Source organism: Stegastes partitus, unplaced genomic scaffold, assembly GCF_000690725.1.
Source record: "Stegastes partitus isolate 25-593 unplaced genomic scaffold, Stegastes_partitus-1.0.2 Scaffold1215, whole genome shotgun sequence".
In the NCBI taxonomy this organism is placed as follows: Eukaryota; Metazoa; Chordata; class Actinopteri; family Pomacentridae; genus Stegastes; species Stegastes partitus.
The window spans coordinates 121,170-143,061 of record NW_007578946.1 but is presented as its reverse complement, the minus strand read 5'-3'; the positions used below and the strand labels follow the sequence as shown (position 1 = coordinate 143,061).

The 21,892-nt window shown below is 40.5% G+C and overlaps 2 protein-coding genes across 2 annotated transcripts in view; one reads left to right on the top strand and one right to left on the bottom strand.

Moving 5' to 3' along the window:
• Window positions 1–854, top strand: part of LOC103368874 (cellular retinoic acid-binding protein 1) — a 9,502-nt gene extending 8,648 nt beyond the window's left edge. Inside the window, exon 4 of the mRNA XM_008297399.1 lies at window positions 446–854. Coding sequence (XP_008295621.1) covers window positions 446–496 — 51 coding nt within the window. The 3' untranslated portion in view covers window positions 497–854. The remainder of the gene's footprint in view (window positions 1–445) is intronic.
• An 824-nt stretch (window positions 855–1,678) lies between these two features.
• On the bottom strand, window positions 1,679–21,672 carry LOC103368873 (paired amphipathic helix protein Sin3a-like). The gene is made up of 21 exons (XM_008297398.1): window positions 21,482–21,672; window positions 17,974–18,190; window positions 17,499–17,696; window positions 17,138–17,244; window positions 16,644–16,962; window positions 16,282–16,533; window positions 15,981–16,133; window positions 14,815–14,970; window positions 14,311–14,397; window positions 14,091–14,209; window positions 13,197–13,422; window positions 12,369–12,485; window positions 11,985–12,223; window positions 11,703–11,886; window positions 10,482–11,067; window positions 10,179–10,348; window positions 9,638–9,811; window positions 9,441–9,533; window positions 7,881–7,975; window positions 5,406–5,613; window positions 1,679–3,796 (listed from the first exon to the last, which is right to left on the bottom strand). Exons 2-21 carry the CDS (start codon window positions 18,166–18,168, stop codon window positions 3,578–3,580), a joined length of 3,897 nt encoding a protein of 1,298 aa, XP_008295620.1. The 5' UTR covers window positions 18,169–18,190; window positions 21,482–21,672; the 3' UTR covers window positions 1,679–3,577.
• Window positions 21,673–21,892: the final 220 nt, after the last annotated feature.

Here is a 21,892-nt window from a genome sequence, read left to right as displayed (position 1 = left end):
AAGAGGGAAAAACAAGAGAAAGCCATGTGACTTCTGTTTAAGGTTTTCAAACATTTTCTTTTTTAAATAGCTAAAAAAATACTGTGTTTGATTTGTTCTTTTAATTCTGACACCTAAAACGACTTTTCTGTTTGAGGTTATAAAACAAAGAACAGGGAAGGTTTTTGACTCAGATGCTGCTCAGACTTCTCTCATTGTCATCTTTGTATGTCTACATTTCTACAGGAGTTAATATTGAACTTTAGAAAACTTATTTTAAAATGGTGATGTCAGTGTTTAATTTACAAACCCATAAATCACACGACTGATTCAAGTGAATATAAGAGGAGCTGAAAACGACCTCAAGACATCAGAGCACAACACCTGAAGACTGAATAAAGCAGCGAATGTTACAGGAGAGTCTAAAGATGTGATAATCAGATTATTTACTTCAATCTCGTTTCAGATCTTTGGAGCCGATGACGTGGTCTGCACACGGATCTACGTTCGAGGATAACCGACGTCCTCCAAAACTCCCCATAACAAATAATCTGTCGGCGTGACAACTTCCACGTAACATCTCCATTAATCTCTTTTGATAGTCAGCATGTTGCATCTTTATGTAAATCACCACTTCAGCAGCTTATTACAGCCTTCTTCCCCTATTTTGTATATAATTTTTCTAGCATTGCAAAGTAAAACAATTTAAGTATGATTTCTTTTTGTTACAAGAAAAGCAGCAGCGGTCGTCCACACATTAAATAAAGTTGCTGGTCAAAAAAATAAACACATTTTTGTATCGATTTTCAGTGTGTACGCTGAGGACCTTTGTAAAAAGACCACCAGTGGAAATTAAGGTTGTTTTTTCAACCTTGCTAACGGCAGTATTTTGTCTTTTTATCCGCTATAACTGAGCTTTTACACACTAAAACTACAGTTTATCAGTGAGTCTTAAAAACACTGATTTAAACTCCTGTGGCTTCATAACTAACAGATCTAAGGACCCAACCTGTCAGCTTGCAGGGTGAAGCTTCAGTTTCCAGTTCAAACATGTGTGGTTGAATTCCTCCAATTTTACACCTAGTCTTTGTGTTGTAGGTTAGCTGGTGTGCTCGAGCTGGGGGAACTCACACTGTAGAGCTACATGTAAGCCGTTTTAAGAAGGAAAAGGATTATTTTCAAGGGAAAAAACATCTAAAAAAGTACTTTTGATAGACAGAGAAGAGTTTTTAGGGGCTAAACTAATGACCAGAGGGGGACTTTAAATAATAAGTCATCCATTAAATAAAAACCACAATGACAGGAATGGGGCTGCAAGGTGGCTCGGTGGTTAGCACCGCTGCCTCGCAGCTACAAGGTCGCCGGTTTGCGTCCTGGTGAGGGCACCTGGGATCTTTCTTTGTCCCCATGCAGCTTGGGTTCTCTCCGGGTTCTCCGGCTTCCTCCCACACAGAAACATGTTGAGGTTAATTGGTGATTCTAAATTGTCCGTAGGTGTGATTGTGAGTGTGTTTGGTTGTCTGTCTCTAAGTGTAGCCCTGTGATAGACTGGTGACCTGTCCAGGGTGTCCCCTGCCTTCACCCTAAGTCAGCTGAGATAGACTCCAGCCCCCCATGACCCTGGTGAGGATTAAACGGTGTATAGATAATGGATGGATGGATGACAGGAATGGAGAAAAAAAAGAAGTGGTCAGCTGAGTTTCTGTCTACTCAAAGGATAGTTTAATGCCAAACACCATACTAACACTCATGTACAACATCGTAAAAGTCAAGAGAAGAGACACATTAAACGAGGTACAAACAATGTCTTTATGTACAATCAGCTCTCCCGGGACTTCCTGTGGTATTTCCATATTAAACACGGTAAATATAAAAATAAAAACACAAGTAATAAACTGTTCCAAGATTGTCTGCGGCTGGTTATGTTACTGATCACTGCCTTGAGTGGAGCTCGAGAAAGGACGACATTTAGTCAGGCAGCGTTCTTTTGCGGTGTGTTGTCATATGTCCACCCTGCCCGTGTTATGAACCATACGTCAAGATTATTAAGAACTAACAAAATGAATGTTTTGAAGTTGACAAAACCTGTTTTCTCAAATGTATGTTTCTAATGTGAAACTTTTAACAGCATTTAACGTGACGGATGACCATCTCCCATCCGACCTCACTTACGTCTACAGGGCCAATTCCAATTTTAGTAAACTGCAGAGAAGAAAAGGCAATATAAAAAAAAAATCCCAAGTTTACATCCCTCTTTTAAGGGCGTACAACATTCACATTTGTATTTCAGCGAGAAATACAAACCGATAGCTTTGATAAACAGCGACTGCAGGAATTATTGCTTGTTCTCTTGATCCTTAAACTGTACACACGGCTGACATTCACGCTCAGACCGACTGTTCAGTGTTTGTCGTCAACACTGCCTATAGAAAACGAACTCGTGTACAGACTTCTTAGGTGATACACTGAGATACCGCTGAACCTGTGGCGCAGGTTCTAACCATTTTGCAAAGTTTAAATACGAGAAAAAAGTCGACAGCACTGTTAAGACTTCAGTACTTTGAAAAATAGACATACAGTATACTTTACTTTCAAAAAGGAGAAATTGCTGCTCAGCTACATTCAATCATCTCAAAACCATGAGAGAGATACTGATGCCTGAAGGTAGAAATGCACAAAAGGGATCCAATCACGTAGAAAATGAGAACTTTTCTATTAACAGAGCAACAACACGTTCAACAGATCACAAACAAAACAAAAAGAAAAAACTCTGATTTTAACATCCTTTGGTAAAAAACTGTTAAAACTTTGCATTTTCTTAATAAAATTCTCTGCAACCTCTAGCTAAAGAACGATACTATGTGTGTTAACGGACGCTACACATCAATGACGTCTGATAAAAAAAAAAAAGAAAAAAAAATCTAGATATAAACAACGTATTTACACAAAGTGTTTTGGGCAATCATAAATTATTGTACTCGATACACAACGCCGAGCATCTACCCAGCAGTCGTCAGAGATGTTGAATATATATAGAGTGCACTATTGCACCTTTACCACCGAAAGGGAAAACATTCACAGGCTATACAAGTTTACAGCTGGAAGCCAGACTGAACCCCAAGTCGCAGTACACACATGTTAACGGAGGTAACGGGTCTTTGTTCTTGCTACCTAAAAGAGAAACGCTGAGGTTGTTTTGTTTTCTATGAAATGATGAGGTGTCAACACTTTCCTCTGTTAAGGTTGCTTTGTTGTTTTAGGTGCTTAAACTGCACCAAAAAACAAGATGCATTAAGGGGCGTTTTCTCTCTGTAATAATCTCATGTAAAAATCTGCATTTAATTATATATTGGAATTATTCAGGCAGGTGGGGTTTTTTCTCCAATATAAGGACAGCAACAAATCTCCTACTTCACATCTGTTGCTGTGTCAGCTTGAAAGATGTGCAAAAAGTGAAATATGTACATCCCATTTGAAGTACGGATCGACAACCCCAAATAAAAACTTTTGGCAACTGAATCCAGTAACGGCAGGTCGGAGAATTCATCCTGGGCGGTTTGTCGTGTGAAAACTGCCACAGTTTATGGAGAGACGTGTACTACAGTGTTCTGTACTTCACCCGGTACTTGTTAATGTTGAGATAGTGGAGGACCTCGGGGCTGCAGGTGGTGGTGCAGGGCAGCAGGCCTTCCTGTCGATCTCCCATCAGCCACTTGTTGCTGTCGATGGCCATGTCACTGGTCACGTGCTCCTTGGCCCAGGAGTCCAACCAGGCCTGGAAGCGTCTGTGGAGGCGAGTGTTCACCCGCTGGTGGGACTGAAACAGACATGAAGCAGAACAGCACAGCTGAGCAAAGGTAAATCAAAGGAAGTATGTTAATAAAAGAGCCCTCTCATTTATTCTGCTTAGTAAAACATCAAGACAATATGTCTCCAGTGAACCGTAGAAAACTCAAGACTCTCCTGCAGTCTGGTTGAAGGCCAAGCAGGAAGTCTTTAATCTTTAGAGACCAGGAGACAAATAAAGGTTTGTAACAGATGTGTGGTTTTTTCTTCAAAGGCTACAAAAATGGAGTCTTTTTTCATAAACGTGAAACAACAACCATCCTTAAGAAACAGTGAAAATCATATTTTTACTTCAACATATCTATCGTCATTTTTTATACACTAGAAGACATATTACAGCCCAAATAAGCAGTGACCACCACTGCTGAGCATTTCCAACCTAAAGCTGCAGCATACTGACAGTATCTAAAGGGTTTCATATGGAAGAAACTTAAGCAACCAATCCTGAGTCAACAAGCAGAGAGGAGCCCTCTGTATCAATATTTAATCAGGTGCAAGCATGAATTACTCCAATACTACATTGTGTAGTGTGTAGTAGTTGTACAGTGTTCTGAGCAGAGTTGTAGGTGAGCTGGTGTGCTGAGCTGCAGTGAGTAGTGGAGGGGAGGGTAGAGAGATCTACACAGTCTGGAGGATGCAACAATGCAGAGCTACATTGAAGTCATTTTAATTCAGAAAATGTGTAACTTTGATACATGAAGGAAGTGTTTTTATGGGTTTCACTAAGGACCAGAGAGGGACTGTATGAGCTGTCCTTGCAACCCAAACATCATTTAGCAGGTTTAATATGGACTTTACAGTTGTATGACTTCAATGAGCCAAAGAAGAAAAATCATGCAACTGCAGGCATCTCTGCCACAATCCAACAGCAACATCCATCCATCTGACATATTCAGGGAAACTGACCATCTGTTTGTAAAAAGATAAATCGGCACAAAGTAGCATCTCATCACTAGAAAAAAACGTTTGTTTTACTATTTACACACTGCTTACTTGATAACATTAAAACAATGTGTAAAACAACACGAATGTATGTCTTGTATGTGTTCTGAGCACAAGCTTATGAAGTTTTCTGCCTCTAACGCTGCAGTAGTTATGTATCTGCTCTGGCTGGTCAAGCTTTTCCTCATGTTACACCTGAAACTCTAGTGATTGGCTCAAAAGTTTCTATTTTCATATTAAATGATCCTGAAGAAACCCGGTCTCATCTTGCCTGTTCTACTGTGTATGTACAGCAAAATGATAAACTTGATTTGACTGATATGCAAAGCTGGGTTCACGTGTTTGGTGGTTATGAGTGACTCTTTGTCGTCATAGAAACTGCACGATGCTGGCAGACCAATGTGAGAATGTTTTTGATTTCCTTCAGATTACTTATCACTCAATTCTTGTACGGAAACTACAGCAAATGAATTAGGAAGCGATAACAATTTATGGCAAAACTCATGCTTGGTATTTTCTAAACTTTTTTTTTTTCCATCTAACTCTCATTTTATCAGGCAAGACGTGAGGAAGAGTTTATTTACAACAACTAGGTAAATGTCAGAAAAGTGTTGGGGAGGGAGACTCGTTGTACCAACCTGATGTGCCCGTGTCAGTGCTGTGTGTCTGTACATGTAGTCCTCTGACTTGCAGACATAAACCATCTTGTAGGAGTTCAGCTTGAACATGCACTCCATCTTCAGCTCACTTTTGCCGTCCTGCAGCTTGTCCGAGGAGCCCTTGGTCATTCTCTCCTGCTGCAGCTGCTCCCATCCTCTCTGGCACTTTCGTATCCGTCTCAAATTCCTGAAAGCCAAAAAGACATTAACAGCTATTAATAATCCGGACTGATCCCAAAAGAAAAAAAAAAATCTTTTGATTACTCCAAACATCAAACTGCTTTATTTTCTAGATTCACTTGTTTTATGGCACAATTTTATATCTGACAGTATGCACTGAGCAATTTCAAAGCCTAGGGGGATGCGTTCATTCACAATGCACATGACAATAAGCAAATTTGAGAACAGTATAGTCAGATTTGAGAAGACTGTCCCATTAAACAGTTATTTTTAAACCCATGCATTGCAACTCACCGAGTAACGGGGTTAATCATTTGGGGAGTCAAATAATTTGTGGGGAAATGTGGATCTATAAGAGCAGCAGAGGCAGCAGTTGTAAAATTTCTGTACAGTGCACTTCCGTTGCACAGCCACATTGTTCAAATCTCAATATGCTCGGCAAACAATTGGAGATTGATCCCGATTTTGTGCAGGCAATAAAAAAAATGCAATTATTCACCCCACCTGAATGAAAGTTTTAAATGTGTACTTACCACAGAGGGTACAGGTGAGCGAGGACTGAAGCCATGAAGCATTTTTTTTGCATTCAGGGCTCCACTTAAAAGACATGACAGTGAGGCCAATTTCAAGTAAAAACTGTTAGAAACAAACACTAGAAAATTGCTGCCTGACCAGAAACCAATTCAAAATATGAGCTGAGAATACTTTGATGTGCACATACTTTCACCAACAATGTACAGTGTTATGATCATGAGATGAAGACCCAACACAACTGGAAAAGAAACTGCAGAAATTTCACTGCCATTGAAGATTTTTTTTTTGTTTTTTTTTTCGTGAAGAAAGGGCCAATTCTTTGGACCTCATGTGCTGCTGATCTCTCATAGATTTAACGAAAAGGAAAAAAAGGACAAGATGTGGGTGAGCCCACTGATAAATCATAGTCAGGTACCAGATTTATGCAATGGGTTAAAATAAGAGAAAACTAGGAGCAACTCTTTGTTTAAAAAGTCTTTTGAAATGTTTATGGTAATGGACAGCCATCTCAAAGAAACAAACAAAAAAAACTGAAAAAAGCACCAAAAAGAAGGACAGACAGGCTTCATGTGCAACACTCATCCTGAGTTTTAAGACAAAGCGGACTCAGCCACGCCTTCATGCACAGCTCTGAGGTGTCGGGAAAGAAATACACCAACATGTGAACATACAATTTAGACAATCATTTTATTTACAAACCCTACTCCTCTGTACAAGTGTTGCAGATAATGTGCTTGACCAGAGTTTTAAAAAAAACCTATGAGCACTATTCTCTGTCAAACCAGTGGAAAAAAATATCTCACCAACAGCAAAAAGTTGCAACGGGAGTGCACTGTTTCCACTGAAAATTATTACAAACATAACACTGAGTATAACAGACTTAAACAAATGGACATTTGAACATTTACAGTTGCAAACAGTGATTAAGTCACATACAGGACCTTCGATCTGAATACAATCACAAACAAAGGGCATGATAAGTTAGAAAAGGAAACCATGACTCCCCGTCCTCTCTTCACAAAGTCTCTCAGGTTCTACACAAGAGCTTCAGTCTCTCTAACTCAGGTCAAAGACATCGTAGAAAAATAACATAAAAGTGACAAAAGATGAAACCCATTTGTTTTGCTTTCAGTTTGAGCATTCAATGACTTTTGTTCTTACATCACACAATGAAAATCATTATTTAAACTTCATACAATGTGAATAATCAAACCAATAATTCCATTAACTTGTCTGCTAAGGTGGAAATTCAAGAAACCCACGATCAATCCAAAACCATCTTAAAAAACGTCACTAATAATAAATAAAATTCCCATTAAAAAGGAACTGAATGAATAAATAAATTCCATTATTTTGTTTTTTTTAAAAGATGTAAAGTGCAATCTTCCATGTGAGGCAGAGGTCAAAAACTGAAAGAGTCACGGCCAATGAGATTCTTAACAGACAGGAGGATGTTCTGGCACCGCAAGCACTTCACTGTCGAGTTAACTCCGTTTAACCTCCACGGACCTTATTGAATCTGTTACTAAAAGAGCTCTTACGCCCACATTTTTTGTGATAATGGAAAGCTTTCTAAGTCAGGCTTGTGCCGAGGTGCCACTGTTTCTATCTCTGAAAATGAGGTGTGTTTGGCAGCTGGTTTGGCTGGTCAACAGTGGAGTGGCTGCTCAGCCGACTAGCGCCTCAGGACAGAAGCTTAAAAGTGTGCAGACAAGAAGGGGGACATGGCTGGAGCCTCACCTGGGGAGGAACACCGGCTTCTGGGCCAGATGCTCACGCAGCTCTGAGGATGTAGAATCTGAGTTCAGGTACCTGCCCACGTAGTCTGACCACCTCTGTGGAGGACAGAGAAAACAAACGCATTAGGGCTCCAGGATAACTTTTTAACTTCCTCGGGAGGTCAAACCTCCCACCTTGGCACAGGCAGGAAGCTTATTGATAGACAATAGAATTTACTGATGTTCCCTAAACGCCTCACTGTGCAGGCTGCGGTAGATGCTGCTAGGTGGTCTAGTGTTCTCAGACAGGCGTGTGAGCAAAAATTATTTGGGGGAAAAAAGAAAAACAAGGTGTTCTAAAGTCAGATTTCTAAATGTAAATACCGCAGTCGATCATGTTCATATAGTTGTGGGAAGCTAAAATCCTGACTGTGAATAAGACCCACTTCATTTTGCAGCTGGGTTAGCCATTGTTATTGAATTTACTGCCTTTTCCCCTTCAGTCAGTATCTTCCTGCCAGCATATTTTACTTCCAGTGGCTCTTGTTTAAGCAGGTTCACTCATTTTAAAATTCTAAACGCTGTATTTATTGTTTTGTTTTGTTTAAGGTTTCTTATTTGTGTATTTCTTTTATTTTCTTACTGTGCATCACTGTCAAAGAAGCCTCCATACCTCAATGTAATCTGAGTTTAAATAAAGGTTGAATGAATATTGTTTACTAAAGCAGACTGAAGGTTATGGTCTTTGGAATATTTGACCTTTAATCACAGTGTCTCCTTTTGGGTTATTAGGATCACAAATCATAAATGTACTCACCATATAGCACAGTGCAGAGCACAACAAACATTTATAAATCAGCCAATGTGAGCTTATCACACACATATACTGGTATAAACACACGTCAACCAAATACTAATGCAAAATTGGAGTCCAGAAGCAACAAAGATATGATTAACATAGTTTAAAACCAGCGACAACAATACTCTACAGAATATTTAATTATCAGTTGAAGTCTTTCAATTAGCATACTGTATATCTATATGGAAAATGCTCGTCTTATTTATCTAGTCTCAAATAATTTACAACGCTTACAAATCTTGTTTTTACTCAAGTACTGTTTCAAAAATCTGTCCTGAAACACGAACATCATACCACCAAGGCTTGTCTTCTGTAGACACATTTTATGTTGGTATTTTATACACATAACAAGTAAACCCAAGAAGAATGACAAGAATGTAGGAAAAAGACCATTATAATCCCATAAAGCCAACACCAACAGTTATAAAAATTCCTACAAAACACAGTAATGCAGCACATATACTGGAAACAGGAAATATTCCTGCTGATTGGCTCACTGTGGCTGTATAAATCTCTTAAAACATCCATAATCGAATTAGTTGGTAACAAATCACTGACTAACACCTACTGATGTACATTCTGGGGGTGTAAAACATTAGAAACATGCTCAAATATCATGTGACACACCACTAAACTCAATAATAAATATTCATAACAGTCATATATAAGTCTACCTAATAAACTGCAGACTTAGTGCATGAACTGTACTTGAATGAGTCTTACTTCTGCCTCTGCCGGCTCATCAGAGTTCTCCTCTTCTGTGTCGAGCAGCTCCATTGCCAGACTGACAGAACCTCGGCTCTTCACGAACATCAACTGAGAAAGACACAAGAAATCAGGAGAAAAGGCCTATAAACAAAGTGCTCAAAGAATTTCAGCTCGTCATGCAATATTATCGTTTAGGTCTGGTCTTTCTGTACCTTGAAGCAGTTCTCATCGGACATAAGCTGCTCTGCCTTGCGCTGGTAGACGCCCTCTGCTGTGGTCCTGGACGTCTGCGTGGACAAAGTGCCTCCCGTGGCTTTGTTGGCACTTTCGCTCAGGTACATGTCGGTTACACGCGCACAAACATCATCGGTGACGAGGTGCTGGAGCTGTGGAAGCAGCAGGTTTAGTATGCAACGGATGTGTCCACATCAGCACAGAGGCTATAAGTAACAGCAGTGAAGGAAGTATTGCATGTTCAGTCATCTGTCGTATATTTATTATAGAAGTTTGAACAACAGATATTTTATTTGGAGCATCTTGTTTTAGTCATTTTCTTTGTCTTTTCTTACCAAATAAAAATGTGCATTTGCTTCGGCCTAAAAGACAAACCTTCATGCTCAGTTAAAAACTGTTTTTATTTGCGAAGCTAAAAATGTTCAAGATTTGATGTGAACTACATAAAATACAGAAACTAAGCACTATGACGTGAGTGACAGAAATCCAATTAAATGACATGATTTTAAATGTGCTGACCTGCCGGACAATGCTCTGGATGAGTTTGTCCATGGTGAAGGCAACGTAGGCATGGATAGTAAACATTTCCCTCAGGGAGTCCTCGTACTGAGCCGGCTCCATGTTTCCATCCAGAAGATTACGCACCATTTCCAGAAACACTGAGTAATAGTCCTCCACGTCCACGTCCACTGCAGGCGGAAAATAGCACGTTTTAGGTTAAATGGAAAGAAATCACAAAATACGATACGCCTCGAGTACGTGGAGTAATAATCAAAACCAGTGCTAGTGAAGATTTTAGTAAAACTTCAATTCCTGACTTACTTGGCTCTTTCATCTTCAGTTGGATTGCTGGATTTTCATTTTTCTCCCTTTTGAGGCCCAACACTTCTCTTTCCCACTCTCGCTCTCGAGCATCCTCCTCAATCTGCTTCTCAGCCTGCCCGTAGATCCGCAGCAAACGAGAACAAAGGATGTGGTGCAGACGAAGGAAGATATACCAGTAGTTGTTCACAAAGAACAAGTTATAGGCCTCGTCTGTGCCACGCAGCTTCTGAGCGGCCGTGTTGCTGAACAGCAGTTTGGACTTTGATGGGCTGCTGCCCGGCAGACCGTTGTGCTTCTTGGGGCCGTCTTGATCTGCTTCCATGTCTTCCTCCTCCTCCTCTTCTTCCTCCTCCTCCACGTCAGAGAGCTCACCTCGCCGGGCAAACAGCAGGTCAGGGATGAAGTGGTGGATTATCTGTTTGATCTTGCACTTGTCTTCTTTCTGGATGCCCACCTGTCTTTTGACGTGGTGGATGATGAGGGCAGCAGCATCCTCCAGGATCTGGCTGTCGTCGTAGGTCAGGGTCATGTGTGGGCCGCTCAGTGGCAGCGTAGAGGTTTCCTCTGATGCTCGCTCCTGGCGCTGCAGGAGACAAACAGGGAAAAAAATTAATGGATTTTGAAATTTTAGATATTTCTCTTATAATATATCCACAAGCAAAACATGTAGACAACATTAATTTGCTAATCAACAAAAAATTCAAATATGTGGCCAAAATGTAAGACAGGTAAGTAGATTGTTTGACCTTCGGAGCCTGTCAGGCTAATTTTGTAAATGGTTATAAACGAGCTAAAAAAAAAAAAAAAGCCAATTACAGTTAATGTTCAAGCCTAATTAGCTTTATATCTAAAAAATCGTTTAATTCTTGTAGACTCTGAGGCTGAGAGAACCAGCCCTTCATCCTCCCTGACAGCTGAAGTTCATCTCTTCACATCAGCACCAGAGGAAAAACAGTATGTTCAATTGTTCTAATGTTTTCTGTACCTGATGTATCAAAAGACAATAATTGTATAGTATTTATTAGTCTAGACAATAATAGTAATAATAGTAATAGACAAAAGTTGTAACAAACATGTTTACATCTAAAAATGTATAAATATTTCTGCATTTTTAATAATGTGCTGTCATGTATTATTTCTTATCAACACTGAACTACCATGTCTACTACTCCGTCTCTAATCACTATGAAATACAGTCAAGAAAACAAGCTTCCTTACGTCATCGTATAGCATCTCAATTTCATTGAGCAAGGTCTTTGAACGCAACACTTTGGTGTCATTCTGCTTGAAGTTGATGCCTTGATGGTCGAGTGACTTCAGGTAATACTTTTCATTCTGCTCCCGCCAGATTTTGTTGAAGCCTCTCTGGGCTTCTCTCCACTCCTCCTCCTTCATTTTTAATCTGAAACCGTGACAAACACAGTGAAGCACAACCTTGAGTGGCCCCTACAGTGAACCCTATAAAATATGAACAATAGGCAGAGAAGAATCAGATGTTACCTTTTCAGCACTATGGGGACAGATACAGCAGGATTCCTCTTGAGGCCGTCAATGATATCGTGGGCTTTGTCCCCGTATATCCTCTGGATAGCTTTGCGGTGAATGACCTCTGACGAGCCTCCCATTGTGTTGTCCAGCTTGAAGCGCAGCTGCTCCTCAGCTGACATGCGAGAAAGCCTCCGCTGCACCGTCTCCAGGGCTCGTATTGTGGCCAGGTTGGTTTCCAACACAACATCCAGCTAAATGAAACACAATCACGGTGAAATGACTTACTGAAGAGTTTAATTATGTCATGTTTTCCCTCAATATCTAAATCTCAGGCTATCCTGTGTTCTTTTGACCAACAGTTTTTATTTGAGTATGACTGGACCAAGGATTCCTCACCTCAAAGCGCTCATCCTCGCATCTGTAAATGTGCTCCTCATATTGAGTCTTCTTGGAGCTCACAAATGTGGAATCTTCAGACCACGATGGAAACGACACCCATGTGTCATTCAAAACCTGCAACAGGACACTCGGCTTACTTTAAATTTCTTGCAAAGCATTTGTATAAAGACTCATCTGCAATGTTTACTGCCATCAGTGAAAAACAAACTAACAAACAAAATAAATTACGTGCAAAAAAAAGTTAGATACTCAAACCTGACTTAGTGCAAATATTCAAACTTGTAAACCAATTACCATTTCAGGAATTTAGAAGGGAAAACTCAAAAAAAAATAAATAAGTGGTTTAACCTAATTGTACTTTTATAGCAATAATCACAACATATGTAAATTGTCTGTCTTCTCAGATGTGAGGATGTGTTGCCTTTTGTGTCATATTGTCATTTGAAAGGATTTTCTGATAAAAAATTAGACAAAATAGCAATGAAAAGACACATGTATTACTTTATCAACTTTGGCGTTTTTCAGATTAAATGCAAAAAATGACCAAAAATGAAAATATTTAGTGTATCCCTGCTTGTTTAATTGCCCCATAGGTTACTAATTAGTGTTGCTATCCATTGATCCAGTAATAACACATTTTACTGGCATCTAGTGGCTTGTAAATGTTACATTACAAGCACCATCTGAACACAACATTATTTTCTGCTGCTAGGGCGGTTGTTTGAGCCAAACACATCGATCCTGTTGTACCTGCTGGCCCTGTGAGTGAGAATAAATGGGTTACAATGACATAAATACCTTTAACAAGCAGACTTCCTCACTCACCTCTCTGCACAGCGGCGTCCTTCCTGTGCACTTGGGCTGCTGGTAGCTCTTCGGCAGTGCTCTGTAGCTGGAACCCAGCCTCTTGCAGGAAGCGTAGTCGATCTCCATGGCGATGCCCTCTGTTGCACGCTCCTTGGGTAAACTCTCCGCATGGCTCGACTCCCCATGACTCGACTCTCGGTAGCCCAAGAAGTTCTTAAACCATGTAAAAAGCTCTGGGAATTTTCTGTTAATCATGCAACAATATACATTAGTTAACAGTGAAGTTGGGGGTCAAGTGTTGACAGAGATGGCAACCGAAACACTGGCACTGATCATAAACCCTTCCACTATTTGTGAGAGCCAGAAAATATTCAAATGGATTTTCAACTTTCTGAAGGTTTTGTAACTAATCATGTCTGACATGTGGTTCATTGGGAAAATTTACAATGATGACGCTTTATCAAAGTCACAAAAATCTAAGTCTCATATAAAAATTTGTCAAAATAGCTAGTAGCTAAGCTGCAATCAACAATGATTTTACAAGAATTCAGTTCAGTAGGGTATGAATCAGAGATGTTGAGAGCAAAGTGAAGCATATTTGAGCAATAAAACAAATGCAGTACAGCTCTAAAACAATACACAGAGGGACAAGTTGTTAAAAGACACACTTAGCATGGTAAAACATCTTCCTACGGTTGGTGTGCAGAGTGGTGGGAAAACATCTTGTTTGTAGAGATTGTAAAACATTTACAGCATGTGGAGCCATGTGACTGAGGAGTAACAAAATGACTTGGTTTCATATCACAGTACTGAATACATGTTTAGGTACGTAGTTAATTCGTGTAATTCGTCTTAGTGACTATAGGTATAGGTAACTGCAGCCCCCAAAGACTGTGTTGTGTTTAAACTCACCCGAGAAATGGGATAACTAACTGGACCAGCTCAGTGCGGGAAATGACTTCCTGGTTAAAGATGTGCAGACACCGCAGGAAGTTGTCGTACGCCTCAGAGCTCCGAAGGGCCTTCTTCACCTGTTCAGGGATGTCCAAAAAAAAAATAAAAAAGTTGAGATAATTTAATCATGTGTTTAACATTGTGAAAATAAGGACTTACTGAGTATAACAGTACTGACCTTCTCAAAGAACATCGTTTCAGTGCTGGTGCTATGTTTGCTGACTTCACTCATGCCATGGTCCTTCCCCAGTATTTTGGGCTTCTTCTGCAAAGGTATAAAGAAATGACAAAATTCTGACTGTTGTCCACTCTAAAAAATGACTTGGATAAAAAAAAAAAAAAAAAAAAATGGATATTTACTGATGTAAATGTATAGTTTGGTGTCGTGATCCAAACAACAAGGGAGTTAAAAAAAAAAAAAAAAAAAAAAAAAAAAGCAGCAGAAAATGTCATACATTATATATTATGAGGCTTGGGTAGATTCTAATAACTCAGGTCCCAGTGGATCGCATAAATCCATCTGATACTGACACAATCTAATTAAATGCTCATAAAGATTATGGAGGCAGCATGTAGAGCTAAATGAAAGGTTTTTTAATATGTAATAGACTCTCATTGATATAAAAAGAATCAAACAGTGCAAACAGATGAATATTTGCAGAGTGTGTACAGAGGCGTGTACCTTGAGAGGCGGTGTGGCGCCCACTCCAGCAGGTCTCCTGATGGGCAGGCCGTTCTGGCTCAGCCTCTGTTTGTTGTTCAGTAAGGGCCTCTTTACTGTGCCGCCATGATCATTACGAACCGACTCTGCCCTGTCTGGTGCTGCCTTGCTCAGCAGCTGAAAGAAGAGCAGAACACAACATAGTTTCACCAAACAGAAGCAACAAAATTAACAGGAAGCAAAGAAAATGTGTGTAAATACAGTATTAACTTTGTGTAAGGTCATTGGTTGTAGCAGACAAGCAACTAGGTTGGTGTTATCGATTTAATTCCCAAAGCACGGCAAAAGTTGCTGTCATTTTACAGTAAAAACACAGATTTTAAACTACTGAGCACTTGCTGTGACAGCCACAAAAATATTGGTGTAATAGACCCCAGTTGATAGGAATGGATCCCCACCCACCCACCGTTTGGCACTCATGCAAACTGCTGATTCACCGAAAAATGTGACCATCATAGTGTGAAATACAGCTTTACTGCTGCTGTTACTTTTTAAATTAACTAAAAGTGCACTCAGTGAGCACGATCCTCCGCCAAGACTAATGCCCCATCCCATAATTTTAAAAAAAGTGATCCAGAGCCACAGCAATTTAATCGAGCATGATTCACCTCTCTATCAAATTTCAGGAACAGTTTCCTAAACCTTAATGCAAGGTTGCAGCGACAAGACACAAAGCAGTTGAGTTCACATCAACAGGACATGGCCAAAGCAGCTGATAGCGACAGTCACGACAGTATTTGTCTCCCCGTCCCTTTTATTGCAAATTCAAAAACTGATTTGAACAGTCACTCAAAAAGTTATAACACGACTCATGAGTTTTGTGAACTTTTGCACCCCGACGTGGCACCAACAAAGAAGATCGTTTTAAATTTTCATTGCGTTTCTCAATAAGTGTGACCTACTAAGAGGCTCAAAAGATTTGTTCAAGTTTACATAAAGCAAAATTGGTGATCTCTGTGATTTAAAAAAAGGTTAAATCAATGAAAGAAAAACAAAAACCCTGTGACGATCCTTGTACCTCAAACAGAACCCATAGATTTCCAGACTTTCTGATTCCACAGTCAGTAACAATCACAACAACAACCACATTAGTTTGTTAAAGTTTGAGTGCTTTCACAGAGACTCACCACTGAGCTGTTGGCATCAGGCAGGAACTGTCCAAACTCTGACAGCAGGTCCTCTTGGTTCTTGAAAAGTCTTGCCACTTGAGTGTAGACCTCCTGCTCCGTCAGTGCTGGAGTGTAGTTACCTCCTGCCTCTTTAGCATTCCGCTGTTCCTTCTGGAAATTTTAAAATTCAGAAAGCAGTTGTGAGTTTAGCAGTGGGCGTCATTTTCTTTTCTACACTCTTGCGCTGTGTGGAAACAAGCTCATGCATTCTATGATGACTGAATTTTGTTTGTTTTTTTACTGGTGTGCACTTCCTCACCTGGTACGTGTGCAGGATTTCCAGGAAGGCTTTGTAGATGTCTGGCTGACCCTGGAAGCGGTTCTTGATCTTGTTGACATAATTTATAGCGTGGTTGAACTCCACTGGTTGGTTGTTCTGGAGTGGCGGCCCGCTGGATGGCGTGCTGCTGACAGGAGTGTGCGACTGAACTGAAGGGGAGCGTGGAGAGGCGTAAGATGGGATGGATGGATTGGGCTGGCTGGTAGGTGTGTGGGCCGGAGACTGAACTGGCTGTTGAGAGAAACAATAGAACATTATGACACCCATCTGTCTTGGAAAACAGGACCAAATTGAAGCCTACTACACTCACTCAGTAGCAAATACAGATTATGTTATTCTACCTTGCTGGTTTTATTTGGAGCGGGCTGGGCAGGGATGGGCGGGGTGGTGGTGGTCGTGTGAGTGCCAGCCTGCGGCAGACTCTGGTGCTGGTGGTGGCTCGCAGGTTGGCTGGGTGCTCCAGTTACAGGGATGTTCTGAACAGAAATACCATGCGGGGTGATGTAGTGGATCTGACCCGGCGTGGTCACATTGACTAGATCGTTGGTTTGAACCTCAATCTTATAACCAGGTGGCAAGAAAGTGTTAAAGCCCATAATGAGGTCTGGGTGGCCCTTGAAGAGTTGGGACACACGGTTGATGACTCCAGGAGTGTCTATGCTGTAGTTACAGAAAAAAAGATAAAGTAAAGTAAAGTAGTTTAGTATCCAATTCAACGTCAACTGGGTGCACAGATGTTGTTTTGCAAGATATATGTTGAAATTTCATACATGGAAATACGATTCTTTGATCTTCTCCAGATGAGGAGGGAACTGGTGATAGAATTAGAACTCACCTCTGTGACTTGAACTCTTTCATAATATCAAGAAAGTCATTATAAACTTGTGGCTGATTCCCAAACTGCAGCTTCACTTGATCCAGATAAGACAATGCATCTTCAACCTACAAAAAAAAAAACAAAAGTGAAAAATTATTCATAGATTACCCCACCCAAAATCTGTTACTCTGCCAAACGGAAGTAATAAAGTTTTAAAAACCATACCAGCTTAATTACTAGTTTGTGCTTTGTCAAATAAGCCAAATTATTTTTTCAGCTGGTGATTTCATTGTCATATATCAATACACTTGGCTCAGACATCTGTTTTTATTAGTTAATTTTAGCAGATAGACTTTCATGCTCATAACTTTGTCCATACCTTCAGTCGCTGAAACTGCTGCTGTCCTTGGGTTGAAGTCATGGGTGCAGGTGGGTGAACGTGACCCTGGACCACTGCAGGTCCCTGTGGCTGAACTGCTAGACTGTGTGCATGGGGACCAACATGAGGTGCAGGTGCAGTACTGTTGTGTCCATGTCCATGTCCATGTCCACTTGTGCTCTGAGGCATTGTAGGCACCTTTAAGGAAGAAATATACAGGAAATTTCAGAATCAAAACAAAGAGAGATACAAATAAAGACAGACAATTATGAGAGACAACTATGTCCTCAGTGGGGTTGCATAAAGTCTTGTAAATTTTACATTTATACTGAATAAAGGCCTTTTGAAAAGTTGGATTTACATATACACACTAAAGTTAGATTTTAGCAGAAAGCTGAGGCTGGTCAAAGCTAATCTAAAACCCAACTGGATACAAGAGAAACTCTTTGAGCCAGTTGCACTGATATCATCGTACCTGGTAGCCCTGGGGGAGGGAATATTGGATGCCGGTTGATGGCTGCATGGTGTCTGCAGCTGCCTCTATCACGGTAGGGGCCGGGGCAAGGGCCCGGTGCTGGAAGCCTTCTGCAATACCTTGCACTGGGGGTCGACGTGGCTGCTGTTGCTGGGGCGCAAATATTGGTTCCTGGTCCTCCGCACGCCTCTTCATTGTATACACATACTCAAAGGGGCTGTAAAGGACAAACACATGGAAAATTAACAGACTGTTGGCAAGTAATTGGTCTGATGACCTTTAATAAATAGTTCAAAGCATTCTTCAGGCATGTGCTGTCTATATTTATTTTGCAGTTAGAAAATGACAAAAAAAAATGTCAGGGGTTGACAGCCCTATAATATACTTTCAATAGTTTTTTCTTTTCTTTTTTTTTTTAAAATAAAGTCATTAATCTCAGTACTGCACAGCTTGCAGGAAAAAAAAAAGACACCCGTAAAATCCCAAGAAGTAATTTCACTGCTGTTTATATGCCAGCAGTTCTTGCTAGTTTAACTCTCTCCTTTGTTCTAACTCTAATCCAAACAGAAATCGATTTAAACTGACTGACTAAAAAGTGTGAGAACCTTTGGCAAGTTTCTCTTACAAAAGCTGGGTGGTGACTGTGCCTGAGGTGATTGTGTTACATTTTACTAAATCCAACCCACTGCCTCCTGAGTTATGGTTTATAATTGTGCTCGTTCAACATGTACTAACTCCACTGTAAAATATGTAATGATGGTGACATAGTTTATAAATTACTTCCAGTGTTTTCCCTGAACCTAAACAGATGCTTAGCAACATATCAGATTAAATGTAGTCATTGATAAGGTCAGCTTTAACAAAGAGGAAAGTTTATATGATATAAACCGTTTTTTACAGGCCATGTCCACACGTGAAATCTTTTTCTGATAAATACCCCATGACAATCCCTAAATAGACTCCCTGTTCAGTGGAGTGGCTGTAGCAGCTGGTTAGGGACCGTCATTCAATAGGTATTAAGGTGCAGCAAAGTTACCACAGTTAACGTTCATGTAACTTACATCAGAGCTGCAATTACTAATTATTTGTCAACAATTAAAATATCTGCCAATTATTTTAATAATACTTTTAAATTTTTTTTTAGGAAAACAAAGGTTAAAATCCTTTTATTCCAACTGTGAACATTTTCTATTTTGTTTTTACTCCTCTGTGACAGTAAACTGAATGTATTTGGCTTGTTGAGTTTAACCAAGCTGATAAATTTGAAACCTAATGTAGAATCAAAGATATTTTTAATTACCAATGGCATAATAATTGGTGGCATAAAAGAAAAACTTTGAACGACTTGATATCATAAACTTAAAATGGACAAAAGGGATTTAATTTACTACAACTTGAATATAGTTTCAAATCAATTTGAATCCCACACAACATTCAGTTGGTGTAATTACAAGCATGATGTCATCACAACTCATCGAAAAATGTTTGAAACTTAAAATGACCTGAGTCTACAGTCAAATGTATGAAAAGACTGAAACGGACAAAAACGTTATTTTAAATTGCACATAATATTAAGTTGCTGTAATTACTAACATTACTACCTATTCACACAAACACACGTCCAGGACTGAACACTCAGAGTTTTTCTGGTCTCTCCTAATATGCTGCTACAGCCACAAGATTGCATAAATGCACCTATTTGCATATATGCACACTGTGGGACTCTGAGAGACTGTATTTCAATTTCACTGTATGTACTGCAGACAGAGAAATTGACTTTGACTTATGGTGACACAAATAATCAAGGCAATGTTTGTAACTTAATAGATTTGAAACTTGCAACCATTCATTCAGTTAGATGGTGGTTATGGACAGCTCCACTTTATTACTTTTTTAAAGTGTGATGACTGAACTTTGAGTTTTTATTGACAAAAATAAACTAAAAAGTGTGACATTTCTACCCACCTGTATGTATTTCTACTCATGTTCATCTATATATATATATTTTTACTGTTTTTATTTCTAAGACTTTGAATAGAAGCAACAGTAAGGTCAGCAATTTCCCCTCTGGGATCAAACTAAATACTTTCCATTCTGATTATGGAGGTACAATTTTGCATGGATTCATTACATACACTAAAGCTGATTCTTCTGGGGTCAGCTGATTATTTAAGTGTTTATATCCTGTATGTCACATTCTCCCTCCATTTACAATAAGACAGTGTGGCTTCCAGCACGTCTGTGGAGAAAAGTAATTTGTCGACGCTCCCTAAGCAGACGTCACTGCATTTGGTCAGCGGAGAGCAGACATTGTGCCTCAGTGTCCTGCACCACCAATTTCGGAAAACACGGCGGTCTTCAGTCGCCGAGATCGTGTCTGTCGCACATCCAGCTTCGAATATTCTTTGCCGAAACGCGAAGCAGATACGACAGACAGTAAAAGGCAGTGAAATTAGTTGGGTGGCGCTTAAAAAAAGGCTAACATTTAGCCGGCAGCCAACATTTTATAGGCATGTAGGCGCTGTCTCTCTGTGTGTCGCTCGCTGTAGCCCTGCCTGCCTCATCCCCTCCCCCTCTCTGCCAAACACCGAGCTTAACGCTGTCCGTCTACGGCGAGCTGACCGCTTTCGCTTGTCTGATGGCTAAACGGTGAATTTCGTCCCGGCTTTCAGTTATGTGGCAAGCAGGTTAAGCTTTACAGTGCGCAGATTAAATGTTAGTTGGCTGAAAAAAATCAGCGAGTGTCGGGTTTGTCAGTGTCGGGTCATCGCCGAAAGTCCTCAGTAGACGGGACTCTGCTAACTAAAACATCCGAGCTAAACATGTTGGCTAAGTGACGGTACCCTCGCTGCTGGGTGGAAGAAAAAATAACAGCACAACACATACGGCTATTTAGTTTGTAACACAAGCGCTACCGCTGTACTAAAGTAGCGCGATTTAAGTTGCATGGTGTGTAATTAATTTTGGCCATGCTATGTGGTTAGCCCAGGCAGAACGTTAGCTAGCTAGCTAGCTACATAGCTAGCTAACGCGGCTAATAGTAACGTCGCACAGACGTCAAGTTAAGCGAGAAGTTAAGACAAAAAAGTATTCTGTCACACAAACGGCTTCTCTGCCCGTAACGTTCGTCTCATATCAAAGTCAAAGCAATGCAGCGAATCGCACAGAGCAAGAACAAACTAACAGCAAAATACATGTTGTCAGGTCAGACTGCTTATCGTTAGCCTGAAAGCTAATTCATGGTCGCCGCTCCTCACTGACGACTAGCCTCACTTAACTTATCGGCACCACAAGCTAGCGTAGCCGCCACTGAAACCCCGCGTTATTTCGCTGGAATAAGAAAAAGCACCGAATCGTTAAAGTCACAACAGAAAAGCAACCGGTGTCGGCTCGCTGTTTTTGGTCAGTTTGGCAAGGTTATGCAGCGGGCTAGCAGCTCCGCTACGTTAGCACAACAACCAACCCCCCTCGCTCTCCGGCTAACCAAGCTAGCAGTAGTTGAACTCACCTCCAGCGACTGCCACCAGCAACAACTTGACACACCGGTGTAACGGATCCCGACTAGCGCACCGCTACTCGAGCATCCAGCCGCCGGTGACAGAAAGTGAAGTTTGGAGAAGTGCTCGCAAATGGAAATGTCATAAATGAGATTGGCCGTAGAGGCTACGTCGCTAACAACAGTGTATGTATGAAGCGGTGTTCCCTGAACATAGAGGCGTGTCTTTGGGGAAGGCGGGCTGCTGCGATGCCAGTCCGGCTCCGATTGGTCCGATCCGCAGGATGAAAACAAATACAGCGAAGGCACAGAGCCAGTGTCTTTGGTTAAAGGCGTCTGCTTAGTTTATGGACATGTTAAGTGCAGGTTCGGAGCTACTGTTCTCCATAAAGATAACTTTATAAAATGTGTGCATCATGAACT

Excerpts from the sequence above, each read along its gene's own strand:
- LOC103368873 (XM_008297398.1), bottom strand. The coding sequence starts at position 18,168 with ATGAAGAGGCGTGCGGAGGACCAGGAACCAATATTTGCGCCCCAGCAA. Across the intron at positions 17,245-17,498 it reads AGCAGTTTCAGCGACTGAAG|GTTGAAGATGCATTGTCTTA; the intron begins GTATGGACAAAG and ends TTTTTTTTGTAG. Across the intron at positions 14,971-15,980 it reads CTGATGCCAACAGCTCAGTG|CTGCTGAGCAAGGCAGCACC; the intron begins GTGAGTCTCTGT and ends CTCTTCTTTCAG.